General features: G+C 54.1%; 1 protein-coding gene across 1 annotated transcript; it reads right to left on the bottom strand.

Moving 5' to 3' along the window:
- Window positions 1–3957: 3957 nt before the first annotated feature.
- LOC133055698 (putative SEC14-like protein 6) lies at window positions 3958–13201 on the bottom strand. The gene is made up of 12 exons (XM_061140825.1): window positions 13148–13201; window positions 10831–10906; window positions 10050–10093; window positions 9015–9074; window positions 8737–8925; window positions 8307–8402; window positions 6793–6853; window positions 6593–6676; window positions 4770–4876; window positions 4556–4695; window positions 4289–4458; window positions 3958–4092 (listed from the first exon to the last, which is right to left on the bottom strand). The coding sequence occupies exons 1-12, from the start codon at window positions 13199–13201 to the stop codon at window positions 3980–3982; spliced, it is 1194 nt and encodes a 397-aa protein (XP_060996808.1). The 3' UTR covers window positions 3958–3979.
- Between the last annotated feature and the right edge of the window lie 4664 nt (window positions 13202–17865).

Here is a 17865-nt window from a genome sequence, read left to right as displayed (position 1 = left end):
GGGAAATGGAGATTAGGCTCTAGGGCAGCTGGGGGAGTGTCTCCTTGGCTCCCCCAACCAACTCAGGGTGACCCCAGGAAAGGCAGGACCTTACATGACCATACCCCCACTATCATCTATACCCTAGAAACGGAGATGGCCACAAGGGCCTCGGAGAGAGAAAGGTGGCCAAGGGGATTCTGACCAACTACCCCCAAAGACCTGGGACCAGGGAAAGAGGTGGATTACGGGCCATAACTGGATGCCTATCTTTCTTCTTCTACAAAAGACAAGAGGGACCTGGCCTTTCCAAACCACAAATGACCAAATAGGGTGTGTATGGAGCTATCCATCTCCCCTTGCTGCTACCTCCTACCACAGAGCCTTTGCACATGCCATTCCCTCTGACTTGAGCTCTCTTCCCTTCCCTCCTCCTCCCATACTGCCAATTGGTGCCTCCTCATCGCCTTCCCATCTCCTAAATGCTCAAGCAGACCTTTGCTGCTCTTTTGCAGAGAATTGTTCTCATCAGACGTGGCTTGGTCTGATATTTGACTCACCCCCTTAACTGTCAGCCCCATGAAGGTATGGGTCATATTTGCTGCTCATCTTTGGACCCATGTGCCCATTCCACATGTGCCTGACTGAACTTCACAGGCTGTTAAGAGCCAGAACCAGGGTTTGAACCCTTATTTGCACCCAAGTCCTGTATCCTTAACCAATATCTGTCCTGGCTGCCTGAAGATGTAGAAGTCTGAGCAAGACCACTGCCCTGAAGGTCTTGGAATGTTCCCCAGAGGAGGTGGTATTTGAGCTGGGCCTCTAAGACGGGAATAGGAGGAAGATGTTCTAGATGGAGGGGTTTGCATAATGAAGCCTCCAGAGGCAAGAGGGAAGAGGGATACTCCAGGTGCAGGGGACTCAAAGGACTGAGGTCAGGCCATGCTGGGGACTATGCTTATCAGCCATCAGAGTGGGCGATAGCCTTTGAAGCTTTTCGAAGAAGACACGGATGTGATTCCTCCTGCAGCAGGAAGATAACCCTGGGCCTGGTGTGAAGGGTGACCTGGCAACGGCAGGTGTTCAGAGAAGCAATACTGGTCAGGACGCTATTGCACAAATCCGTAGTGGAGGTGGGCGGGGAGCGTGGAGGAGCAGTGAGCACGGTCAGGTCAGAGCCTTGACTCTGTACCAAACCAGAGCTCTGTCACAACCTCGCTTGGGAAATTATCAAAGATCTACTTGGTGTCTGATCCATGGGAATTATACCCTACCTGTAAACTACAAATTCGTTACAGCTGATGGTTTTGAGCACTTCAAATACCTGAATAGCAAATACAGAAGCCCAGAGAATCCAAAAATTGTTACTACAGTTTTATTTAAGCTTGTTCCAAAGACATCCCACTTGAAATTACTTTATTGATTATTTCTATACTTGTTTCCTGGGCTTCTCTGGTGTCTCAGAGAATACCTTTGGCAGGTTTTGGACCTGCCAGTATAGTAGATGCAGGTTCAGGCCCTGAGTCGGGACGATCCCCTGGAGAAGGAAATGGCAAACCACTCCAGTATTCATGCCTGGGAAATCCCATGGACAGAGGAGCCTGATGGGCTACAGTTCATGGGGTTGCAAAAGACTTGGACACGACTTAGTGATGAAACAACAACCATATATTTGTTTCCGTACCTTCCCTTGCGGCAGTCCTCGGGTTACAACTGTATTCTTTGACATCTTTGAATTTCAGTATTTGTTTTTTACTGTTTTGTTGGAACTTTAAATCTCCATAGATCCAAATGAAAAAGTAAAAATGTTTTAGGTATTTCTTGGTATCAGCGCTTTGAGTTATTGGCCAACTCACTCTGGATTGGGTGGTCTATACCTGGGGGGTTCTCCCAAGGTGATTAAAGCCTGAACTGATGGTTATCAGGCTGAATTTACTATTAATATTTCAACTTCACTTGTTACCTGATCATACCTTGAAAGTTCACACTTTTTATGCATGGTTCTTTGTTTACAACTTAGAACGCCCCCTTCCTTCTTCTCAAATGTCTTTCTATGCTTTCCTGTTTTTATTAATCATTGGTCTGATTTTTCTCTAGTGTGCCTAATTGGTGGGGCTTTCTGGAGGCATTACTTCTGAGGAGATGAAGGGTCAGCGTGTCTCTGATGGTCCTCTCCTCAGAAGGCTGCCTTGTATACCCCATGACGTACGTCACCGCTCAGAAGAACTTTCCACAAGGATGGACACCTCCTGTATCAAACATGTCTAACTTGGTAGTGTCCAAGAAAAAACAAAGTCAAACACTAGTTAAAGAGGCAAAGATGGATTTTATTACGCATTAGATATCGAAATAGGCAAGAGAGCCTGGCGTAAACTGAATTCAACTTTGTTGAAACAAAATGCAATTTTTTTTTTTTTTTTTTACTGCATCAGGTCTTGGTTGTGATTCAGGGACTTCAGCTGTGGCATATGGGATCTAGTTTCCTGACCAGGGATTGAACCCAGGCACCCTGCATTTGGAGTTAGAGTCTTAGCCACTGGACCACCAGGGGAGACCCTGAGAGGATGGAGGCTGAGCAGGTGAACCAACTCTTAGATACCCTCACACTAGGAAGGACAGCATGTGAACCAAGAGTTCTTTCTTGATGGGGAAGGAATGTGTACTCAGAGGGGCAGTGGCACAGCTGCTTGCCAAGTAACTGTATTAATCACGTCTCCTATTTTCTGTGTTCTGATGCTTTGACACCTGGGGCCTTGCTGACTCTGGAGGGACCACCCCTCCCAGGGATAGCCAGGTCCTAGAGAGAGTCAGAGACCTTGATGCTGGGGAAGATTGAGGGCAGGAGGAGAAGGGGGCGACAGACGATGAGATGGTTGGATGGTATCATCAACTTGATGGATATGAGTCTAAGCAATCTCTGAGGGATAGTGAAGGACAGGGAAGCCTGACGTGCTGCAGTCCATGGGGTCACAAGGAGTGGGCCACGACTGAGCGACTGAACAAGAGGGAGTCTTGCCCACAAGTGTGCTTTTCAGATACGAGCCCGCACTCCAACCTCCTCCTGTATCAGGCTCAAACTCAGGGCAACTGGTACCCAGAGCCTGCGGAAATCACTCAAAAGAGCCAATTCTAGGCCCGCTGACCCTGCCTCACCCATTCCTTCTGGGGAAACCAGAACAAAGGCTTTTGCCCGCACGTCCTCCCCCTCCTTCCGCCCCCCACCCCCACCCCCTGCTTCTCCGGGTGATCCCCTGTGGCATCCATGCCCTCTCCTCTTGGGAACTATGAGTAATGCATTATCTTTTCAATGGCAACTGTTTCCAGTTCTGTCGTATTATATCTCACATTTTCTTTCTTTTTTAAGCTATTTATTTATTTACTTTTGGCTGTGCTGGGTCTTCCCTGCTGTGCATGGGCTGTTCTCCAGTTGCAGCGAGCGGGAGGCCGCTAGGTGCGGGGCTCAGGCTTCCCATTGCGGTGGTCTCTCCTTCGGAGCACGGGCTCCCGGGCGCTCAGGCTTCAGTAGCTGAGGCTCCTGACCTCCAGAGCACAGGCTCAGCAGTTGCGGTGCCCGGGTTCAGCTGCTCTGCGGCACGTGGGAGCTTCCAGGATCAGGAATCAAACCCGTGTCTCCCGCTTTGGCAAGCGGATTCTTTACCACTGAGCCATCAGGGAAGCCCCACGCTTTTATTTATTTATTTTTTTTAAACACAATATATTTCAGAATGGGAACTCACGACTCAGTATCGGTTGGTAGAAAAGGGGCTGGGAGTTTTCTCTGAGCTTGAGTCACAGGGGCTGGAGAGTTTTTCTGTTGCTTTGCTGGCCGCCACGATCCCAGCAGTTCTGAAGATGCAGACCCACTGTGACAGATGGGCTGGGACCAGCTCTGTAGGATCGCCTTCCCTGGGGAGCTTGGAGGGGGTCTAGCCAGGGAAGGCTGTGAGCTCACTGCAGACCCAGAGGCCACAGAGGGCGGTATGGGAACCGCGAGGCTTGTCTAGAATCTCTCTATCTTCTCCAGGGAGGTTTGGTCCGGGAGCAGCACCTCCACGGTGTAGCTGACGTGCTTGGGGTAGATCAGGCTGTAGGTGTTGTCAAACCTCAGGACGTCTGTGTTGATGGGACCGACATTCAGAGAGGATGCCCGCCTGGGACCTCACCCTCCTGTGCAGGTACTAGACCTGGGTGCCACTGCCATACCTGAGAGCCCGGAGCCAGGGCTCCCTACCTGGTGGGACCTGATGCACGGCAATGCACCTGCCCCCCACCCCAGGTCCAGGAGGAGCCATTCCCTGCCAACACTCACAGACGCCGGCTTCCGTGCAGGTGAGGCTCCCGTCCTCGGGCACCATGTGGGCGTTGTAGCGCTGGCTGGCCAGCACCTCCGTCATCTCCCCGGCCCGCTGCCGCTCCCCCATCTTGGTCTTCAGGAAAACCCCGAAGCCGATGTCCCCTCCGTCCGACGCGAACTGCCACCTGCAGGGGACAGGGCCCCACTGACCGCCCCCTGCCTGGGCTCCGGGCCCCTCCCGACCGCGCCCAGGTGTGTGTGTAGGGGGGGCGCCGTGCCTACCTGAGCACGCAGCCCGGGAACAGGATCTCGTTGTCCACCTGCAGGGAGGAGCCTCGGCCCACGGTCGCCTGGTGGTCGTACTGCACCCTCACGTGGTTGCGCAGGTAGTAATGCTGGGGCACGTCGCCCCCGTAGTTGATCTGTGGGCGAGAGTGGTGAGCGGGCACCGCCCCACGGCCATCCCCCCTCCCTCCCCATCCTCTGGGCACCGGACCTTGGTCAGGCACTTGGGGTTGCCATCGGGGTCGGTCATGGTCCCCCCGAACTCCATAGGCAGCTGGTCGGGGCTGATGAATTTCAGCAGCTCTTGCTTCCAGTTGCCTGTGGGGACAAAAAGTGGGACTCTGTGGGGGGGGTCAGGGGCTCAACAGAGGGCAATGGGGCCAAGCCCAGGGCCGTCCTGTGCCATCTGACAGCCTCCCCCTACCTCCCACATACTCTCAGTGCCTCCAGGACAGAAGCCAAGAAGATCTAGGTCCACAGTGTCTGTGTGACCAGTTCCTGCCCCTTCAGCCCTGGTACCCACCCCTATCTGTCCAGGTGTTAGCCCATGAGGCATCTTTTTGGTTTTTTTTTGACCACACCACGTAGTTTGTGGGATCTTAGTTCCCTGACCAGGGATCAAACCCGGGACCTCTGCAATAAAAGCACTGAGTCTAACCATTGGACCACCATCTTTGCAGGGACTCAGATCAGTATCTCCTGGAGCGTGAGGCTGAGCACAGGTGTCTACCCTGAGCTTCCCTTTCCCTCGGAGACTGAACTCAGCCTTCCAATCAGCCCCTGCCCTCAGCTCCTGCAGCTCCAGCACCCTTAGAACTGGGGGGGCGAAGTGTATCAGCCCCCCTCTCCCAATGCTGCTCTGAGAAGTCAAGGCTGGTCCACAAAGGAATGAGAGCATTATGGGAACGAAGTAGGAGGAAGCAGACGTGAACGCCCAACATACCCTGGGGTCAGTGTGGACAGAGAATAAAAGGGACTCCCCGAGTATTCTCCTTTAAGGGAAAAGGACTCTTCATTTCTAGGGCATTATTTTATGAAAAAAATTAGGGATGCATACAAAGATTCATCTATAAGCATCTTTACTCCTAACTCTTCCCTAATGGTTAAAAAAAAAAAAAATACCGACAACCTAAATTTTGGACTTTACCAAAACAGAATAAAGTTTATCACATGGTATGTGAAAAAGGTAGGTTGTAAAAGAGTATAACATGGTGTGAACCCATTTTTAAAAGTGAATTTCTTTGAAAAGACAGTGCATGTTAATAATAGTTCCTTGAGTGACAGGATTCACTCTCTCCTTTATATATTTCTATATTTTTCTAAATTTCCAAATTTTATCAGTTATGTAATTTGGAAAACCTGCATCTTATTCTCCCCATTTTATGGGGCGGGGTGGGTTGGGGGCAGGAACTGAGGAATCTGAGACCCAGACAGAGCCGGTGACTCAGCCCACTTTCAGCTCACAGGTGGAGCTAGTTGTAAAGAATCTGCCTGCCAATGCAGGAGATGGGGGTTCAGTCCCCGGGTCGGGAAGAACCCCTGGAGAAGGGCATGGTACCCCACTCCCGTATTCTTGCCTGGAGAGTCCCACGGACAGAGGAGCCTGACAGGTTACAGTGGAGGGAGTTGCAAAGAGTTGGACATGACTGAGCGGCTGAGCACACATGTAATTTGAAAAGCCTGCCTCTTATTCTTCCCATTTTACAGGGGAAGCCTGAGGAACCTGAGACCCAGACAGAGCTGGTGACTCACTTGCAGCTCATAACAGACAAAGTCACCCCTCAAATTCACATCTCCCAATCCAGAACTGGGGGCCCTCACATATGCTGCCTCCGGGGGTCTCGCAGAGCCCTCCTGGCCCCTCAGCCCTCTGGCAGGTGGACACATTGGCCTCAACAGTTGCTGCCTATGGGAGTGGGTCCCCCAGAGCAGCTGCGTCCCCGGGCCTGGTGCCCTCGTGTTCGGGAACCCTCAGGTCTGTGGAGGGGCCGCTCTCAGCTCAGGCTCTGAGATGCAGAGGAGCTACCCACTTACCTCCAAGGATCACCACCTTCCTGCGTGTCTCCTCAGTGATGTACGGCTTCATCAGGTTGAAGGCCACCGGGAAGAGCCTGGGGGCTGAGACAGGCACTGTTTCAGGGTTTTCTGGGGTCTCCTTTCCCTGCCGGGTGGCCTCCAAGTCCCCTGCACCGCCCCCACCCCCACTTATGCATATGCGGAACTGGTTCACTCACCTTTCACAACAATTAAATTCTTCAGAATCTCAGGGTAGTTTGCCTCAAGTGCCGAGAGAAACTGTAGGGTCAAACTCAGATCAATGCAGAAAATGCAGGTGCCTAAATGCTGCCCCCCCTTAAGGCCCCTGAGGCCTCTCCAGACACCCCAAAAGCCACCCAGACAAGAGGAATTCCCACTGTCTGGTTTGTTGGGTCCCCATCACAGACCGCCCCCTCCCACCCTGAAGCCACTAGTGCAAATTCTTGACAGATTTCCAGGGGATGACCCCACCCACTGCAGACCAAAAAGGTCCCCCTCAGTCAGGTCTCTGGAAGGCTCCTCTCCATGTGGCTTCGGGCACAAAACGCTTCCAGCATATAAGAAACATTCAAAGTGGCAAGGCATGGCTTTTTCTTTCTTTTTTCTTAATTGGAATATAATTTACATACCATAAATTTCACCCTTTAAAAGTGTAGAGTTCAGCGGCTTCAGTGTATTCACCAAGTTGTGCAACCATCACCGCTGTCTAGTTCCAGAATATTCTCACCACGCCAGAAGAAACCCCATACCAGTCAGCAGTCACCCCATTCCCCACTCCCTGCAGCCCTAGTTAACTACCAGCGTGCTTTCTGTCTCATGGATTTACCTAATCTGGATATTTCATATCAATGGAATATATGTGGCCTTTCGTGTCTGGGGTTCTCAATTTAGTACGTTTTCATGGTGGTTCTTTTTCTTTTTTTTGACCTTGTCACACAGCTTATGGGATTAGTTTCCTGACCAGGGATTGAACCTACGCTCCTTGCACTGGAAGCATGGAATCTTAACCACTGGACCGCTGGGCAAGTCCCTCATGGTGGTTCTTGAAATGTTAAAATTTTTAGGTTCTCTGCTATCCTGTATTGAGCAGAAAGAAAAGGCAGGCTGGCTGCCCCGGCGGGGGGCAGGGGGCGGGGGGTGGGGGGGAAGCAGGTCTTATCAGGGTCTCCCTTCTCTCCTCAGGGCCCTGGAAGATGACTTGCTCCCAGCCCCCTCCCAGTTAAGAGAGGGGTGAGCGGGGAGGGAGTATAAGAGAGGAAGGGACACCCATGGGGACCCTGACCGGCCTGGAGACCAGGCCCTGTTGCTGTGACCCCCTGGACGTGAGGTGGTGATACTGGGGTGATGACTGTGACTTGGCACAGCCCTAAAAGACTTTGGGTTTGAAAGGATCCCTGCAGGGTCTTCCCTGGTGGTCCAGTGGTCAAGAATCTACCTTCCACTGGAGGGAGCGTGGGTTGGATCCCTGGTCAGGGAACTAAGATCCCATCTGCTGCAGAGCAACTAAGGTCACAGCCTCAACTAGAGAGAAGTCTGTGTGCCACAAAGAAGATCTGACAGCCAAAATAAATAAATATGTAAATATTAAAGAAAAAAAGGAGCCTCAAAACTATGGTTAGAGTTAGAGAACCTCCCCACATACAGCCCACACCAGCAAACGAGGGGCAGAGTCCCCGGCGAGGGGACACCGCCCTGGGTGGGGCTCCCTCACCTCCTGGATAAGCTCCACTCCTGGCTTCCACAGATGCCTCAGGCTCAGCCCCTCGAAATCAAAAACAGTCGAGATTTTCTCCACTTTCTTCCCCAACTGCAAGGGAATGCTGAGAGGTGAGACCCCCAGGAGGGTCGGTGCCCTCCACAGCCCACAGGAGGTGGGGCTGGGCCCAGCTTATCCTGGTTCCACCTGGCGGGGAGGTTTCATGCCAGGAAGCCAGGTGCAGGGAGACAGGACCATCCCGAGGGGCGCCCTCCCCTCGTCTGCCCCTGGAAAGGCAGGTCGCCCGAACCGTGTCCACTCAGAGGTGCTGGGAGGAGCCGAGGAGCTGGGGGAGGCAGTGGTGGGTGCCCAGTGCTGGGGGCTGCCTTGGAGGAGGCCGGATTTCGGCGGCCCAGGGGGCTGGGAGGGGCCCTGGGACCCCCACCTCCTGGCTCTGCTGCTCACAGTCTCGCAGGAGCAGCTCCAGGTTCCGGAAGTTGAATCTGAGTATCTCTTGTTTGGAGACGGAGAGTAGGAGGCCCTTGAGATCCAGGCCTCTGATGATGCGGTACCAGACGGGGCTGCCCTCCCTGTCGTGGCCGCAGAAGCCACTGGGCTCATACAGCCTGACCACCTGGATGCACGAGAGAGCGGGGCTGGGTGGTGGGGGGCGGGCTTGACGGAGAGCCGGGGTCTGGGGCGGGCAGGGCGCCGGGGGCTCACCTCTGAGGGCTGCCACGCGAGGATGTTGTCCAGATCTTGTTGCTTCCGGAACTTCACGTGCTAGAGACACGGGGTGGAGGGGGCAGCTGAAGACCCCTCCTGAGCCAAAGGGTCTGCAGGGACCCAGGGACGCCAGGCCAGGCCCCGCTGCCCGCAACCACTGAGGGCCTGCCAGGGCATCCCGGGCTCCATGGACCCAGAACTGAGGGTGGGGATGCCAGGGGGACGGAGGAGATGGGGTCTGACACGGATGAGGAAGGAAAGACTCAGAAAGGAGCACGTGAAGCCCGCGTCCGTGGCTGCCTCTCCCCGAGCCCTCCCTCCTGGTCCCCAGGCCCCAGTCCCCACACGGCTTCCCAGGGAGCCCCACAAGCTGGGTCAGACTAACCCTAACCCTAACCCCAGCTTCCAGTCACCCTTAGTCAAAAACCTAGACTCCCCAGGTGGCCTGCTGGGTCCCCAGGCATGGGCCTGGGCCACCCACTCAGCTGCATCTCTCGCCTTTCTCTCTAGGGCGTGGCCTCCCGTGCGCCCGGGTTACTCCAGCTCGCCCGCACCGCAGGGCCTTTGCTCGGCTCTGCCCTCTGTCTCCAGTCGTCACATGGCTGCCTCCTTTGGGGCATTCATGCCGGAGCCATCACATCACCCTTTGGCAAGGAAGGCCTTCCTGCCCTCCCTCACTTCCTTCCACCCACTGTCATGGTTGCAGTCTCCACTCTCAGGAATTGCCTTGTTTATTTATTGGGTTTCTTTTCACTCTCTTTCCACCACTGCACTCTCCCCAGTACGAGAACCAGCGAGGCTCAACTTTGAGGTGCAATAAATGGTCGTTGCAAGAAAGGAAGGAAGAAAGTAAAGAGGAAACGAAAGAAGGAAGGAAGAAGAATGGAAAGAAGAAAAGACAGGGAATTCCCTGGCAGTCCAGTGGTTAGGAGTCTGGGCTTTCATGGCCGAAGGCCCAGGTTCAACCCCTGGTCCGGGAGCTAAGATGCCACAAAGGACAGGAAACAGGGCCGGGGGAGGTGTGGCCCTCACCTTCCGCAGCATGTCCTCTGATTTCTTCAGGTCAAAGCTCCGAGCTGCGAGGAGGAGATAGGGTGGTGGTTGTGGACTCCTGGGGGCAGAGAGTCCCAGCTTGGGCCCCTCGGTGGGTTATGGGCCTCTGGGTTACTGTCCACTCGGAGGTGCTGGGAGGAGTCGAGGAGCTCAGGGAAGAAGGTTCTGGGTGCCCAGTGCTGGGGGCTGCCTTGGAAGGGTTGGGCTGTGGCTACCCAGGGGGCTGAGAGGGCCCTCCGGCCCCCTCACCTCCTGCCTCCCTGATTCCCTGGGCTGATGGCAGCGGGTGTGCCCCGGGGCGGGCCTTGGTGGTGACAGGGAGAGAAGGAAGGCACGGCCCAGGAGGTAGCTAGGAAGAGAAGGTGTCCAGAGAAACAGCATGTGGAGTCCCTGCCATGCCCATGGCCACTGCCAGGGCCTTGGAGACCCTGTGATGCCCAGGGTTCTTTTCCTAATGCTCCAAAAACATGAAGAGATCAGACCCTCCATATCTGGTGGAATCACAGAGCCAGGAATTATGTAAATCAAGAGCCACTTCCCCTCTCAAACGTCATTGAGGATGCCAATGAATTTTTGTTCATTTAGGTTATATCTGTTATATACTTACTTGATTAGAAATTAAAATTGTACACAGAAACTGTGTACACAGATAACACATACTTTGCGGTTGCTTCCAACGCCTGTGATTTGGAGCAACTTGTGACATAAGAGAGACCTCGTATGCCCTTGACCTTCATCCCATGTTACCGTCCATCCTCACCTCGGAGCCAGCGGAGGAGGAAGTAGTCATCGGTGCTGGGCAGGACGGCCAGGACATCCTGCATGTTCTCCCGGAACTGAGGGCAGAGCGGGGAGAGACGCGGGTGGGCCAGGCTCCGCAGTGCCCCACGGCCGCAGGGGACGGGCTGGTTCCTGCAGGCCTGCGGAGCCCGCCTGCCCTCAGGAAACAGGGGGGCCCACCCGTGCTGGGGCAGCCGAGGCCTGGGTCAAGTCACAACAGTTCCTTTCCTCCCTTTGGGAAATGGGACAATAATGATGAACCAGTTGCCCAAAGAGGATGAAGTGTAGATGTTTTTTGTTTTTGTTTTTTATTTTGGCTGCCCCATGTGGCTCGTGGGATCATAGTTCCCAACCAGGGATTGAACCCAGGCCCTCAGTAGTGAGACTGCAGAGTCCTAACCTCTGGACTGCCAGGGAATTCCCTGAAATGTGGAATAAATGAGATTTATAGACCTCACTCTTCCCTTACACCCATGCGGGAAGGGTGGATCCTCTTCAGGGCCTAGCTCTCCACCTTCAGGGAGCCCCCAGGTCAATTCAGGAGGGAGGGTAAGTGACACGGAGTCTAGGCTCAGAGAGGTTGAGTAATTTGCCCAGTGTCACAGAGCAAGAGGCAAATCATGTATCTGGTCCAGGGCCCATCATCCAGTCCTGAACAAGGGGTGACTCCACCCAGCCTGAGAAGACCCTCTGCAGACAGGCCCCAGGAGGGCTTGGGGCAGTTTCCCTGGGCCCCAGCCCTCTCCAGGGGCTGAGGGCTGAGGGTGCCACTTCTGTGTGAATGTCGCTGACTGTGAGATGCAGCCAGCTTTCAGGACTCATGCATCTGGACCAGGACTCAGTAGTGCCGTCAGCCTGAGTCATTCCCCTCTTCCTGCATTTCAGTCTTCTTTGACCCCAAATAGGAGGGTCAAAGAACCAGCTCTGGGCCCTACAGCCTCAAATGAGCTGATTATCTTTGTCCTCAGAAACACAAGGAAGGGATTTCCCTCATGGTCCAGTGGATAAGACTCCAAGCTCCAATGCAGGGGACCTGGGTTTGATCCCTGGTCAGAGAACGAGATCCCACATGCCGCAACAAGACAGAGCATGCCACAACTAAGAACCAATGCAGCCAAATAAACAAAGGTTTTTGGGTTTTTTTTTTTTTTTAACACATATTTAAAGAAAGAAAGAAGCACAAGGGAGTGTTTGGCCCTGAGCTGATCACGTGATTCATCCTGGCGTGACGCGGCTAGTACATCTGTTTCCACACCAAGGGAGGAATCTGAGGCTCACTCGACCTGTTCTGCCAAGATCTGGACCTAATTCTGTTTGGTTTGTTTGTTTCGGCCGAGCCACGGGATTTGTGGAGTCCTAGTTCCTGGACCAGGGATCTAACTCTGGCCCTTGGTGGTGAAAGCAGAGTCCCAACCACAGGACGGCCAGAGAGGTCCCTGGACCTAATTCTTGACCCCAGTTGTCTTGTAAGAGGACTTATACTCCCAGCCTAAGTGGAATCTGCCCTCTTTCAGGTGCAGAATTTCTCGAAGGCAGGATTCAGGACCTCCCTCCATGCTACTGAGGTCAGCGACTGTGCCTGGAGCCCTCACTTGCCATGTTCAACCACGAGGGAAAGACCCCAGTGAGCTAGAAGGGAGAACGCATGCCGGCTCCTGCATCCCCCAGGTCATAGCTAAGGCTGGGACCTGCCACCCCAGCAGCGCTCACCTGTGGGGCCCAACAGAGTGACCACTAATGTTTGAAACGTGGCCAGTCTAAATCAAGATCTGCTGTGAGTATGAGATATACACAGGATTCTGAAGACGTAGTACCAAAAAAAATCTCAGCGATCCTTTTTATGTTGATTACATGTTGCAACGATAACAACTTGGCTCTATCGGGTTAAATCTACTGTAGGGAATTCCCCGGCAGTCCAGTGGTTGGGACACGGCTTTCACTGCCGAGACCCAGGCCCAGTTCCTGGTCCAGCAACTAAGATTCGGCAATCCGGCCAAAAGTAAATAAGCAACATATATTATCAAAATTGATTTCACTTGTTTCTTCTCCCTTTTTTAATGTGGCTGTTAGAAACTTTGAAGTGACACGGGTGGCCTGCATTTGTGGTTCACGTTACGTTTCTATTGGACAGCGCTAGTGTAGACACTGGTCTCCAAGACCCTCAGAGTTAGGAAGAGACCTGGGGCTACAGAGCTCAGAGGGACCTCAGAGGCCTTGGGGGCCCCCTCTCCTGGGGCAGAACGAGAAACTGAGGCCCATGTAGGACTCTCCCCTCCCCCACCCCCTGCCACACTCACCTGGGCCAGCGCCCTCTCCTGCGAGGGGCTCAGGTCACCTACTTGCCCGCTCATGCTGCCCACAGCGGTGTGGGGTCGGGCTCCCTGGTCCTGGGTGCAGGCCCCACTGTGTGTCTCCCTCGGGCCCTCCCGTCTTCCGCCCGCTGGGAGCCCCACCCATGCCTACCCCTGCCCAGAAGCCCCGCCCCGTCCAGCCAGGCCTGTCCTCTCTTCCTGGCTGAGGTCATTCCTTGCTGGGTGCCTTAGGGCGCTGACCCTTGACCTGATCGGCCTGGATTCACATCCTCCTCTGTGAAACAAGGACGGCGAAGCTTGCCCCACAGCATGTTGAAGGTCGCCTGTCGTTACACACAGGGGCTGCTCTCCTCCCTGCCTCCTGGCCCCCACCCCCGGCTCCTGTGTTCCCAGCAGGAGCCTCCTTGGGCCACGAAGGCCCACCACTCACCCCCGACAGAGGTCTGGAACCTCACTGTGTGTCCCAGTTGTCGGGAGCAACTGCTCTCGATTCATCACACCTTGAGGGCTTCAGGGGTGAGGAGAGAACTTCCCAGGCCCAGATCCAGCAGGTGGATGTGTCACCTGGAGCTGGGTCACACCTGGCCTCGGGTGAGGGGTGACAGGGGATTCCTGGCTAGTCAGCTGCCCCAGCTCTGGACAAGAAGAAAGCCAGAGCCCAAAACCAGGACACAGGGGCTCGTGTGTGCATGGGACCTGCACGCAGTAGGTACAGTGTACACAGTAGGTGCTCAATAAGAGCTTGTCAAAGAAGTGATGGCAAGGGAAGCTGGAAGGGGCCGCCTCTCCTTTTCCGGTTCTTGTATGGGTCTGTGGTGCCTGTAGGTGCCGAGGGACACCTCCTCTTCAGACTCCCTGCCTCAACTTGCCCCCTGACTGGGCCCCGCCCCAGGGTCATGTGAGTTCTCTGCTAATGAAACCCCCCCTGCACTCGTGTGTCTTGGCTAATGTGTTACCCTCCGCGGGGATAAGGGACCAGGTCAGTTAGGACAGGTGTGAAGTACGCCCTCAAGGGGGAAATAGCTCCCTCTCTTCCTGCTGCCCTATTTTCACTCCCTCTTTTTCACCTTCTCCCTCTCTCCCTCCTTTTTTCTTTCTTCTCTTCCTTCCCATTTTTCTCCCTATTTTCCTTTTTCTCGACCATGCAGCCTGCAGGATCTTAGTCCCCCTAAGATTTGCACCCACATCCCTGCCATGGAAGCGTGGAATCCTAGCCACTGGACCCTTTCCTCTCTTTCAACATTTATTAAGAGCTGACTGTGTGCCAGGCACTGGCCTGGCCACCGGAGGCTGACTGTGTCCATAACACCCAGGCCCTGGCCTGGAGGGGCCTCGCAGACAAGCAGATCCACGGCTCTGACCCTGGGCTAGCAGAGTTGAGATGTGCAGCCTGGAGGCCCTGAACCAGCCTTGGGGCTGGGTTGTCAGAGAAGGGTGCCCAGAGAGAGAAGGCAGAGCGTGCTTTGAAAACACCTAACAGTGTGAGGCCTGCAAAGGGAAGGGGGCTTTACACCATAGGAACAGCATGTGCGAAGCCCCAGAGGCATGCGGCTGCCTGATTTCTCTTGAAGGGGATGCAGGGACCATGGTAAGGGGAGGGACTCGGAGCAGAGGACGGTCTCTGGCTACAGGTGGAGGGTGGCTCTTAGGGGTGAGCCTGAGGAAGGAGGGGCCCAGGTGAGGGGCAGAGTCCTGACCCAGGAGAGTGTGTTAGTGTCCTTGGGCTGCCTTAACAAAGTCCCAACAGACTGGGTGGCTTCAAACAACAGGAGTTTATTCTTTCACAGATCTGGAGGCTAGAAGTCTGAAATCGAGGTGCCACGTTCCCTCTGAAACTCTGGGAGAATCCTTCATTGCCTCTTAGCTTCTGGAGGTGGCCGTCACCCTTGGCGTTCCTAGGTTGGTTAGCTGCATCACGCCAACCTCTGCCTGTCTTCGCGTGGCGCTGTCCGTGTGCGTCCGTGTGTGTTCACATGACACCTCCACGTCTCATCAGGACACCAGCCATATCGGATTAGGGTCCACACCGAGGACCTCGTCTTCGCTTGATTATATGTACAAAGACCCTATTTCCAAATGCCAGTCATAGGGAACTGAGAGGTAGGACTTCAGCATATCTTTTCAGGGGATACAGTTCAACCCGTAACAGAGAGGAACAAGTAGTTTCACTGAATTTCCCCCTGGGGGCAGCCTCGATCCTTGCCCTGGCTTTCACGTGTCTGGCCTACAGAGGCCTGGTCACCCTGGGCGATCCCAGCCCCCACTGGCCAGATGGCAGAACCCGCCAAGACTAAACTTGGTACCATGGCGCCCTCTGCTGTCCAGGTGTAGCAAGAGCAGTCCGGTTCCTGAAGGCGCCCCCCCGCCCCCTCCCCCCGCAGAGCCTCTTGGAGCCCTCCTACTTTTTCCACCATGGAAGAGCCCTCAGTCCTGAGGCTGAGGTGGCCAACTGGAATGGCGCTGAAGGTCTGGAGGCTGTGAGCACCAGCGTGGCAGCTGACTGACCTGGGTTGCGTCCTGCCTCCGTGGTTGGCTGACTGGGTGACCCTGGGCTGGTGGCTCAGGTCTGTGTCTCCATCACCTTCATCACAGCAAAGGGTACTGTGCGTGTTCCCACATGGCACAGGGCTGGGCAGAGTGGTGGCTCAGTATCTGGCACCTACTCACTATCAAAGTGTTAATTAGGTTAATATGTGAGTTAATAACTATACTGATTTTAAAACAAACCAGGCAGATGATAAGTGCTAATAAAGTCATCTGTGTCCTTAGCATCTACAAACAGCCAGATTTGTTCTCCTTGGATTCCCTAAAGGGCCTAAAAGTGCCAATATTCATAATAATAAATAATGAAATAATATATCAGATTATTATTGGTATTTCTAGGCCCTTCGGGTTCAGGGGAAATAGAATTATGGGGTTCCATGAACCAGAAAGTTATAATATTGCACTAAGTCACATCGCTCTCTGATTAATAAAAGGAGGGAAAATTCTCTAAGTGTGGGGTCAGTTACAGCATTTCTTGCAAATAGACTTAGCTATTGTCAGCTTTATTTATTTTCGATTATTTCTCTCCCTATGAATAAAATAAAGACTCTGAGGGTGTGCTAATTTCTTGCTAATGGAAGACTATGAGGGTGCAGGCAGTAGCCCCAGGGGGTTGGTGGGGTCAAATCAGGCCCATACTGACCAGAAGTCCTGGTTGTCCAGGATTGAGGCGTTTCCTGCAGTGTGGGAACTTTCAGGGCTAAAACCAGGTCAACTCCAGGAAACTGAGTCGGTCACCCTCACTCCTTCCTACCCTGCTTGGACCAGAAGCTCACTCCAGGAGGAAGATTGACTCAAGCCCAGGGAGGTTGAGTGATCGATCGGGGTGACTTATCTGGCTTTGAATTCTGACCCTGGCACTCATTAGCTGTGTGACCTAGGGTAGGTCACTGAACTTTGGTCTCTAAAGCTAGGATGCTGTACATATTCAGATAAGATATATAAGCACTTGGTTTGGAGCCTGGCACAAACAGGTCTCCATGAGTCTCCTGGCTGCAATTTCTGCCTTCCACATCTGGCCGCTGGCTCCTGGTTAGAGACCTAAGGAAGGGCCTTTGTCCCCCTGGGGAGGCTGAGGGAGGCAGGTGGTTGGAGCTGACACATCCCCACCACATCCCCATACTTGACGTGCATGGCTGCTCTCTGGACGTGAGCTCCAGCAGGGCCTGGGCCATCTTGCTGACTGCTGTCTGCTCAGGACGAGCTCAAGGCTGGGATGCACAACCAACAGCTAATAAATGCCATTTTTTTTGGATAATTAAACTGAACCCTAGGATGGGAGGGGTAAATCCAGGACTGACGGAGGCTTGGAGCAGAAGATGAGGATGAGGCGGCCTGGAGAGGTCAGTGGGGGAGAAGGGGCAGGCAGGGACAGGGTGAACAGACATGGGCTGTGGAAAGGGTCGGGGTCCTGGGGAGATGGTTTAGTACTGGGTCTGATTCATCCTGCAACGGAAATCTCAAGCAATTCCCTTCTGCTCTCAGAAAGTCAGTCCCACATGTATATATGGGATGGCGACTGTGCCTATCTCCAAGGGTTACTGTGAGGACTAATGAGATTGCACGAGGAGCCCTCAGCCTGGATCCAGGGCCTGCGAAGTGCTCCCCACCTCCCTGTCACTCTCATGCACACACACATACACACACACGATCTTCTAGGTTTTGGGACTTCATGGGAGTCCTTCAACCACAAAGGGCTTCAGCATGTGACGGATACACACCAAACCCCGCCCCAACCCTGGGCTCTGTCCACAGGTGCCCACTGTGCTCCCTTGGGGTCCCCCAATCCCCACCAGTCACCCCCCCCACACACACACACCAGGGCCGCGCCAGTCAGCACCACTGAGGCTGATTAACAAAAACGCATCAAATTCTTTTACTTCTGAGGTCTCCCCTTTAAGGGGAGCCAGAAAATAGAACATTCGTTTTGGGGGGAGGGTAGGGGGATTTAATTAAAAAAAAAAAAAAAGAAAGAAAAACTCTAATTAGTCAAATACTGATCTCAGTTAGGCCCTGTGTGCGGTGGGCCCAGTCCTTAGCTGGTCACACCCCTGCGAACAGCCCCACCTCACCCCAGGGACTGGGGTGGCACCAGGAGGGGCCGCAGGGGGATGGCCGGCGGGACCCCCGCCGGGCCCTCCTCGGCGGGGGCCCCGGCG

This window comes from Dama dama, chromosome 5 (assembly GCF_033118175.1).
Source record: "Dama dama isolate Ldn47 chromosome 5, ASM3311817v1, whole genome shotgun sequence".
NCBI classification, from domain to species: Eukaryota; Metazoa; Chordata; class Mammalia; order Artiodactyla; family Cervidae; genus Dama; species Dama dama.
This window is presented reverse-complemented; position numbering and strand designations above follow the sequence as displayed.

Coding starts and splice junctions, on each gene's coding strand:
- LOC133055698 (XM_061140825.1), bottom strand. CDS start 13,201: ATGAGCGGGCAAGTAGGTGACCTGAGCCCCTCGCAGGAGAGGGCGCTG. Junction 8,926..9,014: donor TCGCGTGGCAGCCCTCAGAG/GTGAGCCCCCGG, acceptor TCGTGCATCCAG/GTGGTCAGGCTGTATGAGCC. Junction 4,459..4,555: donor TTCCCGGGCTGCGTGCTCAG/GTAGGCACGGCG, acceptor TGTCCCCTGCAG/GTGGCAGTTCGCGTCGGACG.